Source organism: Pagrus major, chromosome 4 (assembly GCF_040436345.1).
Source record: "Pagrus major chromosome 4, Pma_NU_1.0".
NCBI classification, from domain to species: domain Eukaryota; kingdom Metazoa; phylum Chordata; class Actinopteri; order Spariformes; family Sparidae; genus Pagrus; species Pagrus major.
In genome coordinates, this window is record NC_133218.1 from 35,623,051 (window position 1) to 35,648,391 (window position 25,341).

At 41.0% G+C, this 25,341-nt stretch overlaps 1 protein-coding gene across 1 annotated transcript in view; it reads right to left on the minus strand.

Moving 5' to 3' along the window:
- Positions 1-25,341, minus strand: part of LOC140994707 (tyrosine-protein kinase CSK) — a 47,421-nt gene that overhangs the window by 18,543 nt on the left and 3,537 nt on the right. The window contains exon 2 of the mRNA XM_073464462.1: positions 19-102. Coding sequence (XP_073320563.1) covers positions 19-33 — 15 coding nt within the window. The 5' untranslated portion in view covers positions 34-102. The remainder of the gene's footprint in view (positions 1-18; positions 103-25,341) is intronic.

A 25,341-nucleotide genomic window follows, 5' to 3' on the forward strand; every position in this document is an offset into this window, starting at 1 on the left:
AATGTGCGCTTCACTTACGTGCATCCCAGACATGGTGAAGGGAATTGGGCAGCAGGTGTCCTCAGGCAGGTAGCGGTCACTGTTCAGCTAGTACCATCAGAGCTGTAAGAACAAAACAAGGCATAATCAATAATCTGATTACTTTAGGGGATAAATGCACCAATACTGTGAAATATCCACAAAAAGCAGGTCACAGTGAAGCACAAGCTTAACAACATTTTTCTCTGCAGGCGTGCAGAAGAAGAATGACCACTCCAACTGTTTGGCTCTCAAATTACATGACATTGTTTTTACTTCTGTTTATGCTTCTCCTCAAGTTGGGGAGTGTAGCTCAACTGCTATAAACACAAAACATGCTGTCTGTGCAAACTGTTCAAAGAGACGTGAGGACAATAATGACAAAGATACATTCATTATATGTATGCCACTTTCATTCCTTCAACAAATAAAGTTAGCTGCTGATGAAGGGACAGCAAAAACATACGCTGCTGGCTGAAAGGAGACTTTCTAGCTCTTTAATCATCTAGGAAGTATTATACAGATTGGATGCAAAATCTGAAATCCTGTACCCGTAAATGAGAGGAAGAGGCTCTCTGGTATTAGCCAAGTCTGTCAAGTGTCTTGGCAGCAAATTACTAGTCTTTCAAAGGTGACCTTGATATAGTGACAGAAATGAGAGAGAGAGAGTGAGCTGCCGAGAGAGAGAAGGGGGAGCAGAGGGAGCGTGGAGACAAACTATGAGTGAGGAGTACAAAAAGAGTCCATGTGTGGATGGGTGTGTGCCGAGTCTGTGGCTGAGGCCTTAAAAAGTTTTAATTCCAGACAACAGTAAATCTGTATCAGCATACTAAATATTTACACGTTTGAAGGTGGAACAGTTACTGAATAAGGCCTCTCGCAGTAGCCTCCATTCAAAGCATCTCGCTTCCGACCGGCCAAGAGAACAGGAAGTTGAAATGGGAGGGAGAAGGAGGAAGTAGCTGACGCATATTTTCCAGTGCTTCGTATGAGGGAGGGAGGGGTTATAGTTGGGGTTCAATGCGAGCATGGGCACTCTGGTCACTGCCTCCGTTCAGACAGACTACACCCTCATCAGTGTCACGTCAGAGGAGATCAATAAACACAGAAAACAAACAATGCAAGCAACATAAGCGTAATTCAAAACTCAATTATTCAAGTTAAAAATGTGGTTTCTTGTTACGTCTCCCCTCCGTTTGATTTTCCCTGCATGTCTGAGGTAGATACAACTCATAAAAGCCCAAAGCTTTTACTGTGATTCAGCCTGTTTTCGTGGAAAGTAACATTTTGTCCACCAAAGCATCAGCCAGTTGTTTTCCACTTACAAAGTAACTCAGTGCTCTGTGTAATTTTAGAGCCATGAAAATTATGCATCTCCGTCAGAGGGCCGGGCTACTGGCTCGCATGGTCCCTGAGCATCTATGGCCAAGCTTCACAGCACTTCCATATCCTGTGTTGAAACAGGAAGCAGCCTAATTGCAGACCATTGCAGATCTGTATGCAAACTGACAGAGCCAAATATATCCGAGGCCGAGCTGCTCTGCTGCACCCAGAGGGCACTCGCTTCTTTTCCCTTTGCCATTCTTTGCGTCTTTTGCTGGAACAGAGCAGCGCGGCTCACCAACCCACAACCACGCTAGCGAGCCAATAGAGGAGAGACAAGTGAGTGCTATTCTTATCTCTCTCCAGTGCTCAGGAATGCCTTCAAGCTATTCAAGAGCTTCAGCATCGCCCTGCTCACATCGCTCTCCTCAGGGTAGTCGAGTGGTGCTCTGTAAAGACTGCGAGTGAAAAGAGTTCTTCTTCAATTTTTCCACAGCAGACTGTCGGCATTTGGGTACCAACACTTCATTGAGTTCTTCACTGAGAACAATAAGGTGCCAACACCCATAGAGTAAATGAATGCATTGTGATACCGCACATGTTTGATGCCGAGGGAGAAGGTGTGAGTAGTACTACTCCTCCAGGTGTTATGTTACTGTTTACTGAACATCACACTTGTTGAGTATCTTTGTAGAAATCCAAGACTGTGTGCAGACCAACAATGGCACTGCATTAGAAAAAAAATAAAAATGGCCAGCTTGTGTTTTGGCATGTTGCTACAGTTACTAGTGGTCACCAGGGCTGAATAATTAATTCAAACATTACTAAAATCGCAATATGGCCGAGTGCAATATCCAAATATCAGGAGCTGCAATTTGTTGCCTCGCCAAATGCTTTTTTTAAAAAACTGGATTGGGTTGAAATTTGTCCTGAACATCCAAGAAACCCTTTGCATAATTGTGGCTCATATTGCAGCCACAATATCTGTCAAAATCAGAATCAGGCTTTATTGGCCAAGTATGCGTACAGAATTTGAGTCCAGTTTTACAATGCTCCCAGCGTACTAATACAGAAATAGACATACAGCTAGGGACAAGGACAATAAGAACTGAACAAATAAGTTGAAGGTAAAGAATACTGATAACAGCAGGCTTTAACAACAAAAGATGCTCACTATCTGTCTATCTCCCTTTTTCCTCACTGACGTTAATATCTGAAATATTGCCGACAAATTGACAACAAATTCTCCCCCATCATCTTGTCGGTCAACTCTCCTTACACTCATCTAGTGATAAGTGAAATGTGACTCCTGCTCTCAGTGCTGGGACTCTGCTGCTGCATGGAGCAGACTGTAGCATCCATGATCCAACTAAATGTAAAATAAAGCAGAGCGACGGTGGGCAAGTGATATAATCGGTGTACTTGAACACCGTGTAACAGCAGTAACATCGACCACCATAGCAAGCTTGTGGTCAAAAGACAAAACAGGAGCCAGGAAGTCGAGATACTGCACAACAGTTTATGTCTCTTTAAACAAGGTTTTACAATTCTGATAAAATTATTACTGCAGCAGTGAGCTGTTCCTCTTGACTTGATGGTTTACATATAAACAGAAAATAAGCAATGCTTCATGGCACAAGGGTTTTCACCTGCTGCGTGGGTATGCTTGAATTTGAGCGAAAGCTTTCAGCGGATGTTATTTGTATTCCAACCATGATCAGGGACGAGCTGAGTGTGCGACACCAACACTAAAATCTGATTAATAAACAGTCCAACTACAGTGTATGGCTCTACATACACCAAGGTCACACATCAAAGCATACACTGTAGTTGACTCCAGCTTCACTCCAGCCAGATGTGTCAAACATGAGTGGAAATCGCTTCCTTCTCCACTCCCCTCCTCCTCATCTTCTCCGCCTATGCAACAGGAGCTGCTGGTGACAGCATCGTGACAACACACGGGGAAGTGTTACATCAAAGGCTGCTGTCACATCAGTGCCAGATGACAGTAATATTACTTCTGTTCGTGTCTAATATGCCATTTTCATCATAACAACTAATGTGTTCTACTTACACACTTCTCTGTGCTGCAACCTCCTGCTCTGTAGCTGCTTTGATGAATCGAGAAGAAAGCGATAAAAGTGAATCTGTGGTCCTGTATGATTGTTTCACCTCATTAAAATTCCATTGCTCTGTGCCTCTAAGACGTATTTAATATGCTTTGAGAATAAAGCAAACTTTTGTTTCTGTACTACACCAACATCCAGAATCCTGAAACTGCTCTGTGAGCCACAAAGCAGAACTGTATGGAGCGGTCAAACAGGTTTTGGAAACGCAAATCCTCTCTGTCAAGACGGTCAAAGGTGTCTCTTCCAACTCGATTGAGATAGACTGCAAAGATATAAAAATTCTCCTAACCTCACATATCGGGGGAAATCCATCATTGAAGGGGAGAGGGGGCAGTGATGCAAAACGTTGCTGCTGGTTCACTTACTTGAAAGAGAAATACTAAAAGACGGTTTAAATTATAGATGATTAATCTAGTAACTTTGAAACTGACAAATGTGTTTCCTTTGAAAGATATGCTGTAGTGTGATATGATTCATTTGGGTCTCTGCTTGCCGTATCGTTTTCTTTCTGAGCAGAGATTAATCGCACACGTCTTATTGTGTAATTTGCTTCTCTTTATGTAGTTATATTTGAGAAGAGTTACAACCCAGACATAAGCGCTGCTCTGACACTGGCTGAGAGACTGACTTGATCCTGGGACAATACAGACGATTATAGAGTAGTCTCAGATTTGTATTGTGATGAAGTCGAGAGCTTTCTATCTTAATATCTTTGCGTTAGTAGCAATCACAATTTACAATTCATGATCCACTCTAATCCGGCTCTTATTCGCTGACACTCGACCCAGAGAATCACAGCTATCGGAGTTGTCTCTTCGCCTGCACTCTGACACAACATCTACCATCAACCAGAGGTCATAAAAGTCTACTTTTACCTCGGGTGAAATTCATCTTGGCCAGGAAACATGGCTGTTTAAATCAGTATGCCATTCATTGTCCTGAGGGAAATTCAATTTACTGAGCCAGCATTAAACAACAGCTCCCATCACACCAAACAAGGGACAGCCTTATATACATTAATCAGTAAACAACATTCCCATCAGATTCCAAGTCTGCTTCGTCGAGTTACACCACAAAAGATCTCTGTATGCTGCATAGTTGTGATGAAGCTGTGTGTTGGTTCGATAAGAACACAGCTTTTAAACTTAGTTTTTCTACCATGGTAAAACCCTCAAATCAATACTTATGTTATGTCAAGTGCACTCATGTGTACTTAGTCATAGATTACAGAGGATGGCCAATAGGTATGGGCAGGCAAAGTTGCATATAAAATGAAATTAAGGCCATCTCAGTAACCACGAGACTTTGTAATTAATGCACTATATAATTTTGAATTATTTTCTATCTGTTGTTCATCTGCGTGGTTAATGCAGATGTAAGTGGAGTTCAGAGTAATTCAAACCCCCCCGTGCACATGTGAACGTGGATAAAGCAGCATTCAACCTGACGACCTTAGGTCAGAGTCAGATGTTTGTTTTTTGGTTCTGGTTTCTATAGCTAACTGATTAACTGAGAAAAACCACAGTATGTTCAGCAGAGTTCAGGTGCAGACACAGAGATAAACATCTGCTTAAGTGCAGACCTGATTGTGACTGATTGCCTTCCTGTATGATCTGACTGCTTGGCTAAAGCTGTAAAGATGTAAACAGGCCTGGATAACCATACTTCCTTCTGAAATAACCACAATTAACATACATCTATATTAACAGCATTGTTTGGCAATATTTGGTATATAATATACAGTACACAGGCTGTATATAATCCCAGCAACAATGTCTTAACTCGTGAAGGAAGCATCACAAGTACAGTGAAGCTATGGCTAACAAACTCTGACTCAGGCTCGGCACAAAGTTTGTATTGTCGAGCGTACTGGCTAAAAAGAAACGGGACAAAAGTATGGAAATGTACAGTAGAATTGACAAAAAACTGTCCTAGTGGACAGCATGGAACTGTCAACAACAAAATGACTTGTGGCTATATTGCGTTTCCTCATATGTTAACTACCTGACAGCAGGCCTGTTTGCAACAGCAAATGATGACCACATGATGAGGCGAGTCAGGTGGAGTCCATAGCCCACAGGGAACAAATATGACACCCATGGTTGGAAATATGCAAATGAAGACGTGTGTAAAAAAAAGTGAGGACGCCGTGTTTGATATTCAACGAAAATTTGCATTTTACCTCTGTCACTGCTTCACATTTACATTACAGACACTCAACCGAGACGACAGGCACTTGCAATTAGTGAGCATGCAAGAGTGCTGGTGTCTATCTTTGACAGAACAGGCATGTTTTCACTATTTAATTACAGGATAAACCCTTCATCTACTTGAACACTCGGCTCTTCAAGCTGTGCTGAGCTTTGACTTCCAGCAACAATGTTGTGGATGAAAAATACAGGCTGATCAAAAGAAATTCAAAAGGTCATTTTGAGTGCGAACCAATGATAAGTGCAAGTCCAGCTATAAAGAACCCTAACTATAGACAACCTTTAAAAGCCTGTGGCTACCCAGAATATGTCTTCATAAATCACAGCAGAGTGCAAGGCCAAAAGGCTGACAGATGAATAGAAGAAGCAGATCTGAACAGTCATCTCATATGTGGCCCAGTGTCAGAAAATGTAAGGGTAAGTTTTAATTAACCTCTTTGATTTTGTTACCCAGCGACACACTGGCATGGGGACTCGTCCACAGAGACTGTATTGAACAGACAAAGCAACAAAGCATATGGTATACAATGTGGCTGTATCTGTGCTTAAAGAAGAGCAATATCAAAGTGGCCACACACAACATGGCAGCCTCTCTTTGTGTCTCTCCCTGCACTTGCAGCCATGTTAATGTGTGTGAGCACATCTATGTGAGGGGAACCAGGAAGTGGGCTTCGATTAGCGCAGATTAAGAGCGATAATGTGCCCAGAGATGGAAGTTGGATCTTCAGACATGTAACGAGCCTCAGTGTCCTCTCATGTTCTTTTCATCTCGCTGAGCCGTCTCCCGACACAGCAGGCCATCGCTACTGGGCCTCCACATGCTTCAATGATCACATTACACTGACGGTGTTCAGTGCAGGGATGAGGTAAAAGCACCATGCAACACAGTTTCTCTACCAGGACAAAACCAGTGTTCTTTCAAAAGAAAAAGAAAAAAAAGAGTCGAAATCGACAGGAAATTTCCGTTCTGATCCCTCGATACTGATGTGGCAGATCGGAACATATCTTACAGAATATCAGCTAAAATAAATCCAATAACCAGCCCTTTCTTTATTATAATTTTTTTAAATTAATGGTAGAGTAACTGAAATGAAACCTGTCTGTCTGCTCTCTGCAGCTGATGTTGGTACTCGGCCAAAGATCACTTGTGAGGGATAAACTCAGCTCTGTAATACAACGTCACAACCAGGGTTCCAACCAATTAAAAAGATTTCCGAGTCGTCTCTCGAGAGGATCACGGCATGTTCTCCCAGTTAAACTTTGATTCATCTTACAAATCTAATAATTTTGATCACATATTTGGATAATGGTGTTAAAAAAAAGGTGTCAGATTCAGGAGAATTGCAAATGGATGGATGGATGGATGGATGGATGGATGGATGGATGGATGGATGGATGGATGGATGGATGGATGGATGGATGGATGGATGGATGGATGGATGGATGGATGGATGGATGGATGGATAAACCACTCTTTCATCTGAAAATTCAAACATGCAGGGGCGAAAATCTAATATTAACTTTGGAGGGGACGACTACGTGAGCATTTCTCAAGAGCGATTCCTAGATGGACAACAAAAGTAGTGCTCCAACACTGCTAACAAGCACACCAGTTTGTCAAACATCAGATGTTGCCGTATCATTTATATTGTGTAAGCTGCTCCCTTTTCGCTTGGTACATAAGGAGGCTGCAGTATAATGCAAATCAATAAAAGTATATCATGAGGTACCTTCATCTGTCAGGTATTCATTAAACTCTGTTAGGCAAATAGAGGATACTATCAAGTCAAACCTTTCAAACCAACAAAAATGAGATTTTTTGAGAGAGAGAGTTTGAGTATGGATCTATTTTTAATCCTGAGCGAGATGGCAGAAATCAGGGAGGAAACTAAATTATAGCAGGAAGGAAACTAAAGTTGTGTAAGTATTCTGGTACAAGCAGGTGCATGGAAGGGACACAGAAATCTCAAGTAGAGCAGAGAGACAGGAGAGAGCTGCAAGGGATGGTAAATAATAAAGGAGAAGATCATGGAGTAAGGGAAGTTATCAAGGGAAGTTGAAAGAGACTGTGACTTACTCAATCACTACAACTGCGTGCCTGCCTCTGCCATCTGCCACATGAAACATTTCTAGCCATGTCCACCTTTTTTAAGCCGAGATGCTGTTTCATTATGCCACGGAAACTCTCTTCCTTGCTCTTCGCTTCTCTTCGGCTCGGCAGCAACAGAAAGAAAGACAGATGCACTCCTCTGGGGTGAGGTTGTCTGAAACATTTATTTAACTTGAAAATGCTGCCCAGCACAACCACTGACTCCTAGCATCAACCAGCAGCTGCACTACAGGGATTAGATGTAAGTGCCTAGCTCAAGTATCTCTCTGTTAACCGTTTAGGGAGGAGAGGAATGCAAGATTGATGACATTTCCCAGACACAGATTTTCCACACAGCTCAGGGATTTGAACTAACAACCTTCAGTGCTCGCTTTTGTAACGAGATCACTGAGAACCTGACGGCTTGAATCAGTCTGAATGTGTTTGTTACACCATTTGTGTCACCATCTCCTGAATGTGACTAGGAACATCAACAAAGAGCACCGGGGTGGCCTACTGGAATGCTAAACTGAGACGGAGGGGGAAAAAACCAAATCAGAAATCACATCCTTTCGTTGCAGAAGAGCAAAGGAGTCATGTGCGTGTCTAATCCAAAGCCAGCGTCCCCTATTTTTTTATCTAACTGAAAGAAAAATAGAACAGCGTGACAGAGAAACCTCTCCCACCAAAGACAGACAGACAGGTGGGGAGACAGGCAGCCCTTCTGCCTGCCGCTCTGACGTAACTAGTGACTGTCAGGCTCGGGCTCGCCGCTGATGACAGATTACAAAAGCAGGGAGGCAGGAAGTGGAATAAAGAAAGGAAGAGGGAGAGAGAGAACCCCCCCTTCCCTCTCTTTCTCTCTCTCTTGAGCTCTGGGAGGCTGCTGGACTGTAGAAAGCAGAGGGGAGGAAGGGTAGCGGTGACAGCTTATTGTTTGAGCTCTGTGTGCTGTGGTTCCAGTCTCAGCGCACACTCATTCAGGCCCGGCTATTTATATCCTCTCAATATCCATGCAGGCGGAGGCAGGCTGCAGTCGTTTTCATCATCGCATACATTATGGAGACGCTGCATTAAAGAGTCTGCCTGCTGTGAGGGGGTCCTGCTTGTACTACTTTTTCTTCCAGGATTTCCTCGTTTGTATTTGGCCGATGTTGGACGATGTACCCACTCGAGGGGTGTATACTGTTTTGATTTAGAAGAACATGTATAAATAAATAAAAACTAAAGTAAAGTCTCATTCAGTCTGCAAAAAGAAGGAGTTCAATAAAAAATCTAATATTTTTGACACAACGTGTAACCAAACATTTTAAAGGGTTAGTCCAGCAATTTAGCATTGCATTTTCATTAAGTTATGGGACTTGTTAGAGACAGAAGAACAAAGAATGGTCAAAATCAAAGCAGCAAAGGCTGTGATATCCTGTCTTCCTGAGCTACCTCGAGAGCCACAGAAAATTGTAATACAACCATTTCACAGATACTCTTCATGATGACCAATTAACTCATTTTAACTCAACTTCATGGTGAAGTGCCCCCTTAAAAATCCTCTTTACTTGTCAAATTAACAAGGCAGTGTGACATTGCGGACGCTGAGTTAATCTAAAGTTTGGAAATGATTAAAAAAGCTTGTTAGATAAACTAATTGTTGGTTGCTGGTTCAAGTGTCTTTAAGGAGAAATACTAATAACAAAAACAATACAAGTCTTATCCTTTCATATGTATAATTTTTTTTACAGTGGCAGGCACCAGGCAGTAATGAATAGCCTAAATACATTATAGTTAAGAGAGAGCGAGACCTACGTGTAAAACTGAAATAATGACTCCATTAGCTATTAACAACTTTGTTAGTCAATTCATAATTTGAGTCCATTTTTTAAGCAAAGAAGCCAAATCTTTCCCATTTTTCTAGAGCTGCAACAATTATTCGATTAGCAACTATTCAAGCAAAAATATGTACGCTTCTAGAGAAGGACAGTTGACTGTTGAGTCTCATTCCCATGTTGTCAAATATAGTTCTGGTTTGGCATTGGACCGCAGACACCAACCCAAAGGGTCAGGGTATGATGACCTGGGAATGAGACTCAGCAGCAACAATTTTTCTCCAGAAAGTTACACTTAATTTTTAATTCAAAATTCTCTGAATCCGGTTTCTTTACTCCTCTACGACAGCAATCGGAATATGTTTTTGTTGTGGACAAAACAAGACATTTGAGGACGTCAACTGGGACTGTGAGAAACGATGGACAAAAGATTGACATTTTTCTCCCATTATCTGACATTTAGACCAACCAACTAATCGATTCACTGACAATGAAAATAATTGTGTGTTGCAGCCCTACAATTTTAATTGCAACAAGCATTTTGAAGACATCAACTTAGGCTCTTAGAAGTTGTGATGTTGATTTTTTCTCTTTCCCTAATATCACATTTCATGGAAAAAAGAATAATTACATAATGTAAATAATAATCTGCAGATTTCTCAACAATGAAAAACAACCGGTAGTTGCCTCACTACCGATGTGCCTGATTGGGAAATACTCAGCTTATCACATAGAGCAGTTTTATGATGGACTAATATGCTCAGAAGAAGTACAGTAACAGCAGAGTTTGTGTGTCCGTGGTAGTATGCCTTGGTACCATCCATTCATTAGCATTGATTTCATTGTGTGTGCAATGCAGTGCATCAGTGCAAAACAGTGAGTGGAGGCAGGTAGGAGCAGGAAGCTCCCAAAGTGGTGATGGGAGGGTTGGGAGGTGGAGGGGATGCAGGCTGAGAGCCAGAGGGTTGTGAGAGTCCAGGAGACTCGGTGCTTCTTCAACATGACATCCGCTTGACAGGTGCACGTGAACACACATACAGATACACACACACAAACACATACTTCAGCCTTTGCTTACCATGTCAATGTTACTGAACGCTCACTGACAACATACACACAACCACAAAAGTACACAGAAAATGCCGGCCACCCTCTGGCCTAATATATGCTGCCACTTACATACATATGCATACGCATTCTTCAGCCATGGCCTAATGTATGCTGTCTCTCAAACATGTGCACACACACATACAGAAGTGGCTTCAAACATCCCAGGGGGTGAGAGAGAAAGAGTGAGGAGGAAGGGGGGAAGCTGCTTGCTGCTGCGTTCACTGCCTCTCGTCCTCCTTTGATGGCAACACATGACAAGTCCTCCATTCAGACCAGAGGAGGAGGAGACGAGGAGGCAAAGCACGGGGATGGAGACACAAAGAATGTCATTAGCAGCAGCCACAGCAGGGTGCTGGTACAATATGGCAGCGGCATTAGTGGTGACTGGAGCTCCAAATCTCTTAAATAAAAGAAGCATTCACTGGCAGCAGCACTGACAGCATGCAGAAAAATCAGATTCAGTGGACTAAAAAGACGGGAGAGAGGGAGGAGAGAGGCACACAGGGAGAAAATGGAGACTGAGAGGGGGCGAAATCTAAATCTAAAGGCAAAATCTAAATTGCAAAGGACACTGGAATACTATTGGGCTCAAAATATAGAAAACACAGAGTCCTGAACAGGGAGTAATCCATAATTCTGTTAGAAATTGACTTTATGCAGATTCAGTCCCTAAAAAGAAGGTAGACCCAGGCAGACCTGGATACCCAAGAGAGAACACAATTACAGAAGAAGAAGAACTTTACCATCTCCTGAAAAATGAGATACACTCATCAGGTTGTCACATTCAACTGGTGTGTGTGGGCTACAAGACCAAACACAAGGGCAGACATGCTTCAAATCTATGTGCAAGCATCTCTGCTCAGTAATCCCCCCTGAAATTACTTCTAAACAGGGTTGGGTGATAAAATGATCCTGATACAGGATTGTGATAAACATTTAAGTCAATAATGATTCAAAATGTTGGACGCTTTTTGCTCTATATGGATAGATCTCAAAGTCAACCACACAGAAGAAATAAATGCGAAATAGCAGTTTTCAGAATCCAGAGAAAGAAAAGTAGTAGCTGCTGAAGAGGCGCTCAAACTATCCAAGCACAAGGTCATCACAGAATCACAAACCGAGTGGGGGTCCCGCCATGCAATAATCACACCAGCTCTAGTGCAGAAAGCCATTGCCATTTATCACCTGAAAAAATAAAACGGCACTTGGCTCTCTCGTGGCAGGACATTGATGACCTGGAGTCTATCCAGAAGGCTCTAAATCCACTTGTTGACTTCACTGAAGCCTACTTGAGTGTCTCTCACCTGAAACCTGTGCTGCAGCTCTTTAAAGAGGAGGAGACTCATCATGACTCAGGGCTCACCAAGACCATAAAAGCTACCATCATCATCTACCTGAATTAGAAATATAATGATGCTGCCACCAGTGACCTCCTGAACATGGCATCGCTAATCCAGAGCTGTGGCTCAGATGCCGGATGAATGTCATAGCAGCGCACGTCTGAAGCTACCCTCACATTCAGATCGACTGCATCGGGGGGAGGCAGAGGGGATGCTGCAGCTTCACCAGCCAGTTCAGACGACACTAGGCAGCTTTTTTTCAAAACTCCTACTCTATTGCTACTTCTGGCCTAACAAACCAGCACACTATTGAGGCTGAACTGAACAGCTACCTGCTAGCTCCCTACAGTGAGACCAACCCCCCAAATGGTGGAAGATTAACTCAACAAACAAAACGGAAATTGAGCCTCCTGGCAAAGCTGTACCTGTGTATTCCTGCCACCAGCTCATCCTCAGAGATCGCTTTGAAGTCCTGCCATTTTGCCTTTATGGCAAAAAAACCTACAATGGAGGGGAAAATGACATGCTCTAGCTAGAAGATGTAGCATAATGACTGGATTACTGTTTACTTTTAGCACATTTCACTCAGATTTCTACCTCTGAAACACTTTGAGAGATGTAAAACCAGCAGATAATTAATACTTTTAAAGTGTATCTTATCTTACAGTTGGGTACTTTAATGTGCCAGAGCCTTTGTGATCGACTTGATTACTTATTGTTTTTGTAAGTTACAAGGCAAGCTAACTTGTATTGTTTTGTTATAGCAAGTAAAAAACAGGCAAATTTAAATGTTTATATTTACATATTAATCACAAAATATATTCTAAAATGAGCTATGTTTGCACATTTAAATATTTACAATACGGTATCTTTTTATGTTAATGAACTATATTCTAAAGTTTAACTAATGAACTCAGGAATTATCAGGATACTCTTCAAACTAGCAGCATTATTAAATTGTATATCATGATGATTAATATCATTTTTGGGCATTATGTTAAAAAAAATAAATAATCTACTACTACTACTTCTAAACATTATGAATCTGACATACTAGCAGACATGGCATGAAATAGCTGACAAATACGTTTTGTCAGGAAACATGAAAGAATAAAAAATAAAAATTGAATGAAGCTGCCCTAATGTTCATTATCGTCTGGCCACAGACCTTTGTTGTCTGAAATTTTCAGGAACATTTTGCATATCAGTACTGAGAGTTAAGAGTGAGAGTGAGACATGAGGAGATGTAGAAAGGGAGATGATACAGAGAGAGAGAGAGAGAGAGAGAGAGAGAGAGAGACAGGAAGATGCTCACAGATGGAGAGGTCAAAGATCAGGAGAGCAAGGGCAAGGCAAAGGAGGAGTCGGACGCATGTGCTGGAGTGGAGGGTTGTAGACGACAGAGGATGGAGACATACGAATGTTGATGACTGCCTGGTTTCTTGGCGGGGGTCTGTGTGTGCTGCTCCTTAATATTAACAGCAGTCATCTGTCGGTTCCAATGCCAACCATGAATAATAGAGGCTCCACCCAGCTATGCCAGCACTCTGAATTATTAATTTCGCAACCACAGACTTGCATTAGCGCACAGTGTGGGGCACTCCGCACTGTGGGGTGTAGGCACATTTGCCTGCTTAGACTGAACCACATGCGTGCGCTCACAGGAAGTGAGAATGTGTGTGCCCATCCAGTGGATATACTTTCTGACATTTAACACATGCACATTCTGACATGCATATTCACACACTGAAAGGAAGTGAAGTGATGGTACTCTCTGAGGCATCACGCAGGTTTTTCCTTGAAAGGTGCCGAGCTGCTGATATATTTTGGGCAACAACAAAATGTGTTTAGATTAAACACCAACACTCATTACTTTAATGTCATGCCACCATTTCAGAGTCGGTGATTAATTTACAGGCTTTCAATCAATACTTTCTGTTGCCAAAATTGTCAATACACAGATTTTAAACACAACAAGACAAGTATTTGGTTCCACAAATTTTTGAGAGATGTGCAAAACAGATAAAATAACCAGTTAACAACAGTTACTGTTTCAGCCACAATAGTACAACCCAAGAGACTTTGTTAACTAGGTCATTAGTTTCTTTTCATAGTCTAGGTTAAGAAATGTAGCCTAATTAGCTGAAAGGAGAACTGCCTGACAGATGTAAATCAGTGCAAAGCTGCTCTGATAGTATGCTATTCATTGCATATATACACCTGGTATGAGTGAAGGTGTGTCTGTCTGAATGTGTGTGAGTCATTGATGAAACACCGAGGCATGTATTGTCATTTCTCTCCATATACAACATGCCCTAGTTTAATCCTTATTAAAATAAAAAAAACACATACATCAAAGATTCACCTGCAAGCACGATCATGTGCACACACACACACAACATCTTACCCTTATCACCTAGAAGACAGCCTCTCCTACACTCCACACCTCTCTTGATCAAAGCACAAAACATCTCCGTTTCCCCACACACACACACAAAGCCAGCAAACACAGCCTGCAAACCAGCCTCTGGAGTCAGGCAGCAAAACAAAACACAACATCAGCTGAAACAGAATAAAAAACTGTGAAAACAGTGAAAAGCCTACAGTGAACAAACTCACAGAGACTCAAAGAACATATAGTTGTGTTAAAGTATTTGTGTGTGTGTGTGTGTGCACACTCTACAGAGAGCGTTGTGTAGGCTGCAAATTTGCATTTAGACACCACATTCAGAGTCTGTTTTCACATGTAGAAGAGGACATTGGGTTACAAGGTGATGGTAATGGTGTGGGTGAGAAACCCAGGTAGACAGAGACACACATGAGGGGTATCACAGAGGAGCATTTCTCCTGGTGCAGGATCAGTGTTTGCAGAGGCAGCAACTGCAAATCTTGCCTGCGGAGAGTAGGGTTCAGGGATTTCTTCTGTAAATTCACAAAAGCCTCACACACGCTGTGTGCAGTGATAACCCTGATCACAGCCCAGGGACAAGCATACAGCCTTAAAGAGGAGTCTGTGCAAATAGGGCTGAGCCGTGTGACTTTAATCTGTACCACAGGAACATGTATATCACGATTATTTTGACCCTCACAGGGCTCTAGAGTGCGACCTAATAGGTCGCACATGCGACCTAATTTCAAAATGTGCGAGTTAATTTTCAAACAGGTCGCACCGGTGCGACTTGGAGAGGACCCCCCTTTCACTACCCTCCTCAGCCGTGACCGTGCGGACGTGTGGTTGATAATAAATATAATATATACCGTATTTGCACCAGCCAAAAATGCATAATAAAGAACGAAAAAAAAAACATGTATAGGCTAAGTCGCACTGGAGTATAAGTCGCATCAAATTTTTTGGGGAAATTTATTTGATAATATCCAACACCAAGGATAGACATTTCGGGCTCTATTTTCATGACCATCAGCGCACTGTTGGGGGCTTTAAACAACGTACATTTCTGCCGGGAAAAACGAACGATGCGCTTCCACAGAATAGTAATAACAGCATGCGCATGTCACGAAAGGCAATTTAAAATAAAAATAGAATAGAGAACAACAGGCTGAATAAGTGTAGCCTGCGTTATATGACGCATAAACAACGAACTGAGAACGTGCCTGGTAGGCTATGTTAACGTAACATATTACGGTAGAGTCATTCGACTAAATATAGCATATATAACATGCTACAACCAAACAATCAGTGTCACTCATAATCACTAAAGCCAACGAAATCTTCTTCCTCGGTGTCACTTCTGAACAACTCCGCCAACTCCAAAGGTAGACAATGCGCCGATTCCTCTTCTACCGGTAAGTCAGTCAATCAGTCCAAAGTGATGACTGATTTAAAACTTGTGATTTGTCTTGTGGATTATCTTACAATTGTTTCGTTTACTTTGTAATTTCAGCGCATTTTCAACACGTTTTTGTTCATGACTTTTGCCTCAAATAGAAAGAAATATTTTTTTTTTGTCCCGAAGCTGAACCCTTAATTCGGGCAACTACCGGGTATCTGCGTATGGTGTGTAAAGACGAAATTCCCTTGCGTGTGTTTTCGGACTATGATGCTGAGCAGGATGTTAAGGTCTGGTTCTCCCAGGGAAAGAGGAGCAGGAGGCCTAACTTTAAGAGTTGGCCAGAGTACATGGAGTAAAGTCCTCAGACTGTCCCATGTCTTCTTTGGTAGCATCATGTCATGTTGCACCTGTTAAATAAGTTAGTCTTATGTCTTTACATGATGTAATGTAAAATATTATTTTGTCCTTTGATTTTATTTTTCTTTATAAGAAGACCTTTTGTCTACTGCTCATGCAGTAATCAGCTGTTCATGTTTAATCAGTTGTGATTAAAACATTTTACAAATGTCAAGCTTGGGTCATTGTCAATCCTTACGTCATATCAAGGCAAAACTATGGTATAGAAATAAAAACTATCACCGGCATGATACGTTTTATTAATGTCACACAACAAAGAAAAATAAGGTGTGCTACCTAATTTATTTTTGTGCTACCAAATGAAAAGCTAGGTAGCACCAGTGCTACCTGGGAAAAAGTTAGTCTAGAGCCCTGGACCCTCATATTTTCTATTAAACGTGATTCTATTTTTCTCGTTGCCTGTGCTTGTATGTTCACCTGGAGGGTAAACCGCACCAAAGACCATCCCAGGGTCGCTGAGTAGCACCGAGACTCTTCACACCTGCAGATCAGTTCCATTAATCCGGTCCAAATATAATAAGAAGTTCTGGTTTTTATCTGGGACCCTGTCAGGTTCTTTCAAATGCTACTGGTAACTAACTACTGGTTATTTTTAGAGCTCTAACAATTAGGCAATTAATAGATTAGGCGTTTGAGAGAAAATTAATTAGCTACTATCTTGATAACGGATTAATAAGTGCGAGAAAAAATGCCAAACCTCTCTGGTTCAAGCTTCTTAAATGTGAATATTTTCTGTTATCATTAGACTGCTATAATAGTAAACTGAACGTTTGAAGACATCAGCTTGTGCTTTAGGTTATTGTGATTGGAGCCCAACCGATACTCGATGTTTGGGGCCGATGCCGATATACACACATTTTTTGCAATGATCCCTCAAATGTGATTATCAAACACTTATGACAAGGATATGTAACAGACGCAGGATATTTTCCAATTTAACAATAGCCTTTGTCTAAAATTACATTAGAGCATTGAAACAGTAAACTTCACTGGGAATTAGTATCTATTTCTGCAATATAAAAGTTTTCATGTAGGTGCATATTGGACAACATAATGACTAATAACTATATCTGTGACGGGCTAATATTGGGAGATATTAATATGATATTTATGATGATGAAAGTAATCATTTGCAGCTAGTTATTCTTATTAACTATTATCACTGAAATACTTCTTACCCTTTAAGATTTCCTTGTATAGCAATAGTTCATGCAATATCAAAGAGCAATGACTTAAACCATTGTCAAAGTTATTGTCAATTTTCTATCAATCCTCTTATTGTGTAATTGTGTCAGCACTAATTTATAAATAGAGTGTATTTTTTATATGTGGTGACACGTGGGAGAGAGCAGTAGGAAGGAACAGCACCAGACACACTGTGGATACCTGAGCAAACATCCTGACCATGTATTATTGCATTTTACAGTAAAACACATCAGACACCGGCTGTTAAAAATGTACCAGAATAAGACTTCCGCCACGTGCAGGGTTCACCAACACCAAACCATTTAAAACGTATATGACCATACACTTATAAAAGAGTCTGGAATTGGTCCCAGAACATTGCTTTACATGAGAATACCATCAAAATGGTACTTTATTACAGCAATAACATCATAGTGACAGCATGACGTGCCTCCCATGCCAATAACAATAGACAATCTTCTGATTGCCTGGCTGAGCTAAATGCAGGGAGCATATTTGGCAACAACCATGAAAATAATCTTTGGTCTAACATTTATCCAAACCCTGCCCCTTACTTGACACAATGAAGTTACCACTGAAACGAGTCGCAGAATATGCAGGGAGGGGTCGACATATCTTAAATGGTTGGTACATTCTTACGCTCCCAGGAGACTCAAGAAGGAGCTTTGCAGGAACTTGAGACGGTGGCTTTATTTTGCTCTGATGTTGACCCCACCGTGGTCGAGTCACAGGCCTGGACATCGTGTGTGTGTGTGTGTGTGTACTACAGAGAGACAGAGCGACAAAATAATAATATGCGTCTAAACGAGTGTAAGTGACTGAGCATGTGTGTGCATAAGTCACAGAGAGGGTAAAAGACGGCAATGAGAGTCTCTGTGTGAACGTTATGTGTGAATGTAATTGTGAATGAGCGAAAGTCAACAGGCTAGCACTGTCAGCATTAACTGTACATACAAATCACTACCAAGACTCAACTGCAGTAATCTCATTTCCTCAATTGATTGACACCATTTTTGGGAACCAAGAATTACACTTTCACACTACTCGACCAAAAGACATAAATAGATGTGATGACTTAAAATACACTAAAGAAAAGGAGTCACTTCTGCACAGTCATGGCCATGTATTCAGCGTAGCTACTGTTTCTCACGTCGCTCACTAACTAAATTATTCACGAAATGAGAATAATTTCCCATGGGAAATCCTGTATCAGGTGGCAAACTGATATTGATTTTTCACAACCTGCACTGAGCAGAGGACAGGGAGAAACTATGTATTTACATTAGGCTTGCTGGGGTGGTCGGTGTTCCCGGTGTTACAAGGTGATCGGGCCCACATCGAATACATTACTTGCCCACCGCCCCACACTGTCATTTTGCAACGCAAGATGCTAAACTGCCACAGGCATCTACTCCGTGCAGCAGCAGGGCCAGCAGCAGAGTCGCAGTAGCAGGAGTAGCAGGAGTCACATTTCATTGTAATGTGACAAGAGTAAGGAGAGTTTACTGACAAGATGATGGCAGAAGATTTTTGGTCAAAGTGAAAAGCAAAAGCGCCACTTGGCAATATATTGGATTTAAATCCAATGCAAATAGGGAACCTGATAATGTTAATGAGGGAAAATGATCTCTTCATCCAACAGCTCCTTCTTGTTCTATTACTCCCACAGACTCAATAAAACTTCTCCCCGACATATTCAAAATTGATCTACTGTCAACAAATGCCCTGCTCTGTAGACTCATTTTTGATGAACACATTGCATTATCTGTAACTCGTCTACTTCAAAAGTCAACTTGTGTTTTGCCAGTTAAATGCTCTGCAGCAGTAGGAAATGTTCAGGTTGCATTAGCAGTAAATTAACACTACACTCTACAGATACTGAGCCTGTTTTCTTGTAAAAAAAAAAAAAAAAAGCCGGAGTACCGGGGATTGCTGGTGTTGTCACGAGTTTATTAGTTGGTGGGAATTTACATGCTGGTTAATATTCTGTATATGATGTCCCGGAAAAGGTCTTTACTGGGATACATACAAACATTTGCATAAAACAACCAGTAAAAAGTTTAATCCAGGAACAAGTTTGGATCTACTTTTTTTCAATGTTCACATTCGATGTTCTCATCTTGTGGTCATTCGTGGAATGTTACTTATATTTGCGTTATGAGCTACCAATATTAAAATCAGTTTCAGCAAGGGAAAACCTGGACAGGCTTCACAATACACTACACAGTAGTGTATTCACTGCACATCCAACTGTTTGGATTTCTAATAATGATATGCCACGACAACAGTTATTGTCCAGTCCCTGCTGTATGTTTAATATCCAGGTGCCACCAGCCCACATGTGGAGCAGGGCTAGCTGGCAGACATTGTCGGCCGAAATGGACCCCAGGTAGCCCGACTATTTCAGCTAATGAGTATCCAAATAAACAAACAAAGATGAAGAATATGGTGCTAGCTTTCTCCAGTGACAACAAAGCATCTTTTAAAGTTTTGCTGCAGCCCATTTTCAGAGTTAAGTGAGCGTTAAGGGACAATTTCCCTACATTTTCAACATTTTCAGCAGTGATTTAAAGGTTATGGGCCACAGTACCAGCAAGCCGATGACATTCTTATTCTCCTAGGATTTCCTGGTATGATAATATGGAAAAAGATAAGAGCTATAGTTATCCATCTGCCCATCTTTAAATCCATCATCCATCCATGCATCCATGCATCCATCCAGCTACCTATCTCTCAGTAAGCCATGGGGCTCATCAGCTGGTGTATCAGAAACATGCCCAGAAGTAGGCCATGGTCAACAATAAACATCTCTGTACCGTGCAGATCTTCTGGTTTAATCTCCCAATTGAAAACATTGGAAAAAAGATGTTGCTTTAATAAAAAATAAATAAATAAATAAATAAATAAATAAATAAATAAAAGATTTCAGAGCCTGAAGGGATTTCCACACACAGAAAAGATCAAGTGAAATGTTCCTTTAATAGAAAACCTTGTATTAGAGAAGACCTAATTCAGGTCACTTTACTTCAGCAGTCTCAGTGACATCATTAAAGCAGAGGCGTTTACTGAATCTTTGAAGTAAATCAGATGACTCAACTGCATAAAAACTACTTTGGACTGCGTCGAACAGCAGATAAAAAGAGGAAGCACTGGAGTCTCCCTGCTGAGACAGGATTCGTTGTCATTATCATCATCATCAGTGATTCATCCTGTATTCTTTTTTTAGGGCATTCACAATAATGGCAGCAGAGTGTTACATCTCTGTAAAGGGAGAAAAACATCATAATCTTTGTACTGACTGCTCTACTTCCTCTTTAGCTTCCCGTATTGGCCTAAATGAAGGACTTCGGTGAACCAGGACACAGGTGTTGATGTGCGCAGGGAGACGGAGTGATCAGAAAGTGGAGTAAACAGGGGACGCTGTACATACAAATGACATATTGGAACAGGGTCTTTGGTATTATGGTATGGTAAATGCTGCTTGGCTCTGAAACTCGTGTCAAGAGTTCACATGTCAGTTTGATGCTTTCTATGTGCCTGACACGGTTTGTATGAGACAGAACAGCTCTCCCAAAAGAATTTAAATATGGATAAAATTGGCCACATCACAGGAGCTATACATATTGTGACACAGTAGGTGTGCTTGTGGGGAATTAAAATGTGTAACACTTAACCAGATGGTGATGTTTATTTTTGCTAATCCACTGAACTACAGGTTTGAGAAATGGGAGAGCAGCAAAATCATAACCGCCAAACAAATCTCACTCATCTTGAGGTACAGTATATCTTCATATCACCCAAGACAAGTACAGTCCTAGTCATTGTTATTATCTTCAAAATGACTCTAAGGCTACCGTTAAGACCGCTGAGTAGTAACTACATTAATCACAAAAGATGAGATGCTATCAGGATCTTATCTGACTAGATGACAATGGCTGATAATCATCATAGTTTTCCTTCACACTAATTAATCAGACAAGCAAATCGCAATGTTGGGGCAAAGAGTGGAAAACATCTTTGTTTTTTCCCCAGTGGGAAATTTTGAAGACAAATGGTTCATTCAGTCAGGATCGGTTGGAAACATGAAAGGTTTAATTCATGGCACAAGCAGAGCTGCTGATCAAACACCATGTTTAAGTAAGGCTGGTATTTTATGCAAAGCTTAGGACTAAAGTTAGTTATTCATCAGCTCAACTTATTTCTATACAGATAGTGTTGCTTTATCAACACTGGACACCTGCACAAACATCCTGACCATGCATTGAATTTTACAGTTAAAAACAGGCGGAACAAGCTCTTCAAAAAGGACCAGAATAAGACTTAAGCCATGTGCTGGATTTACCAACAACACATTCAATGAATGATGAAACTGTATATGGTCATAGTGTCATAGTGTTCTGGATTGCTCCAGGAACATTACTTTACATGAGAATATGAACAAAATGGTACTTTACGACAGCAATAACATCATAGTGTCAACATGAAGCGACTCCTATACCGATGGTTGCAGCGCTATGCTGATAGCGTTAGTTACTTCATCAAACTGTTTATTTTACAGGAGCAGAAGTCTGTTCCTCTAAACACATCCTGTGGTTTTAATCTTTCATCAACCACCTACAATACTGAAGCTTGCTATATAACGTGAAACATCCCCCATCAGTAGCTGTGTTTACATGGAGAATATTGCTTCATTCAGACTGAAGATTTCGGGTCAACCGTTTACAAAGGATGGGATTAAAAGGGTCTGGTGTTTATATGCAACAACGAATTTAATCGAAACAGCTGTATGACATGCTCAAATCTGATGCTGCGTCATGCATTCCTCCTTTCGTCTTATATTTTATCCCTTTTGGCGCGTATTTGATCAGCTCCCTGTCCTGTAAACCATTTCGCCTCAGAAGCTGCCATCTTTGGTAAGTGGAGAAACGTATGTCACAACTAGGGTTGGGCCGATATTAGATATTATCAAAGTGATATTTTTCACAATATCAAATATCGAACAGCTGTGTGATTCTCACTATGCATTGAAATGAATGCTTATGAAAAGGTTTAAACAACGCTTCTGCAACCGATTTTACATCGGTTGCAGAAGCGAATTACATTCGGAGGATGTTGGGTTCAAAGTTAATGTAATAACATTTTAAATATCGACATCCTATTGTTAGCAGATTAATTGGCTTTCTAATTCTATACCATTATATCCCTTTCCGACCAACACAATGACACAGGATAAACCCGCATCTGTGTTGTTGGTCATTATCTTGCCAAGTGACCCCAATCTCAGCCTGGGCTAAACACAGCCGGACGCTGGCTTTTATAACGTCATGCACATGTAAACAATATGTTACATACTGATTAATCAAAGAAGAGCATAAAAAACAAACTAGAACTAAAACTGCAGTATCAGCTTTATGAATGGTGACCACTTACAATGTCACCTGTGCTACAGTGACTCGTTTGATTATGACAGAAGTAAGATGAATGCCAGTTAAGTATAGACTGGCGTCATATGTGCATCTTCCAAATGAAAAGATGCTCCAGGCGTCAGCTTTTCTGTATGGATCCACTCAAAGGAGGAAGTGTCTGTTTCCTCCAGCTGAAAAGTTTCCTTCTGCTCATTAATTCAAATCAGCTCTCACACAACCTCAAAAAGCAGACTGATGTCATCGAGCTGATCTGTAATTTGATAACAAAACACTGTCATGCTGGTTTGCATCACCGGTTAGCTTTGGCTATGTGTGGGGGTGGTTAATGAGAGACCCAAAGGCGACATCAAAACTGGTGACTTGGTAATTTCAGTTGATTTATGTCTTGGGAGGTGAGGAATTCTTCACCGTGCCATTTCAAAATTATCACCTCAGGTACAAAACTGTTATGTGGATAATAAAAAATTTCAGCTGCGATTTGCAGGAACTGATGGGGGTTGTCTGGGTTGTCATCTGACAGATGAGGCCTCTTTATACGACACCATTACCTCTTTAACGAAGCAGGCACTGAAAGGATTTTTAAGAAAAGATTTCTGATCACACCGTTTTTGTTGACAGTCACATAGTGCAAGTAAACAGTATTGCAAGATTTGTAAAGTGTCCGAAATGTAAACATTTTCTCATATGCACAGATGGACTCCTTAAACTTTCCCCACCATAAGTTCAGTAGCAACACAAGAACAGTGCAAATGAGTAAAATAAACAATTAGACCCGACTTTGTCTGAAATGGTATATTCTAGAAATGCTCAGATGTTGGATTATCTTTCCCTGTGGGAAATCTCTACAGGCTGTGGGCGTACTGAAAGACTAGGCATGTGTCAGGCCTGCAGCTCTACTCATTGCCTACATTGTGCAGCTAGCCAGCAGGCGTGGCGGCAGAAGCCTCCCAGCCTTCAAGGAGCTGCCTGACTGACCAGCCGCTGCCCAGATGGAGAGGCCTCGCTGAGTTTGCACGCAAGATGGCAGCCACAATGCCACTATTCTACTCGGCAGCATGATCACTAGGAGGGAGGGTATGTGTGTACCAATATCACAGCTCTGCAGGTACTGAACAGAGAATTTAGGGAGATATTGGACTTATATATTAAGATATAATATCTAAGACCAGTGATGATTGTGGTCTCTCAATTACTTTTAAGAGGCAGCCTGGACAGGCTTATACAGTAGCTTTACTCAATCTTCTATTATTATTATTATTATTATTATTATTATTATTATTATTATTAGATGTGATAGCTTTAAGTACAGTAATGGTGCTGAAAACTGAAAGCTGTTTCTCATTAAGGTTATCAAAAAGAAAAAGGACAAGGACTTAAAGCCATCATGCACCAATATGTCTGAGGAATAATATAATCTTAATTGACTTAATCTACAGTATGAGGCTTCACAAGGCAATACTCATAACACACTGTAAGCTACTAAAAGATTATGGAGGCAAAATAACCTACATACTGATTTGGCAGTTAGAGCTGAAGCAATTAGTTGATTAACAGATTAATCCCCGGACAAACAATAAATCTGCAACTGTCTTGATAATGGATTGATAGTTTAAGTCATGGTTTAAGCAAAAGTCCTGAAAACTTTAATGGTTCGAATTAAGGCCGATGAACGATGCCGGCTGACAGCCCTGACCATCGTAACATCGTGACTCAAAAGGCTCCCCACCAGAGAGCACAATTAAGTGCCGTGTCCCCTCAGAGTTGCCGTAGGGCAAGAGTTGTTGTTGTTTGTGATATGTGTGGAGAGGAAATGAAAAGAAGTATGTTGCTGCTCAGTTCACTAACATTACGTCTCCATGTCCCGTTTATTATTTTCTTATTGAACCAGCTCAGTTAGAGGAACCCAAGACACTCAGCAGTGTTTCTTTTCCCGCGTGCCACTGTTTCTCTCAGTCGTGCCATTTTTAAACACAGTTTTCTTAGCTTAGTTTCCTTGGCTAGTCGGCCAACGTTGTTTTATGCTTATGAAGCTGAACAAAGTTATGAACATATGGTGCGGAGACGAGGATGCTTTTACACCTGGCACAGGTTGTCCAGGTGACGACTGTCCAACATAATTGTGATACACTGTTAACCTGATAATAATCAAAATATTATTAAAACCTAGAAAGAAAAAGGCACTAAAACATACTGGAACCACTTTAACCTACATTTTGTTAGGAAACAAATCTTTTTTTATGGACACACACCTTTTTAGTGAAACACAATCAATCAAAGGATCTTTAATAAGTAATCATAAATCATAAGCTTCATCAGGACAAATAAATTGCAGTTACCTCATCTCACTGTCATTTTTTTGTTTGGAATCCATAGTATTTACCGACGTCTGATTTAACTGGTTTGTATGGGGGATATGATGTGCAAACCATGCCTTCAGCCATGCTGACAGGCTTAGGCAATTC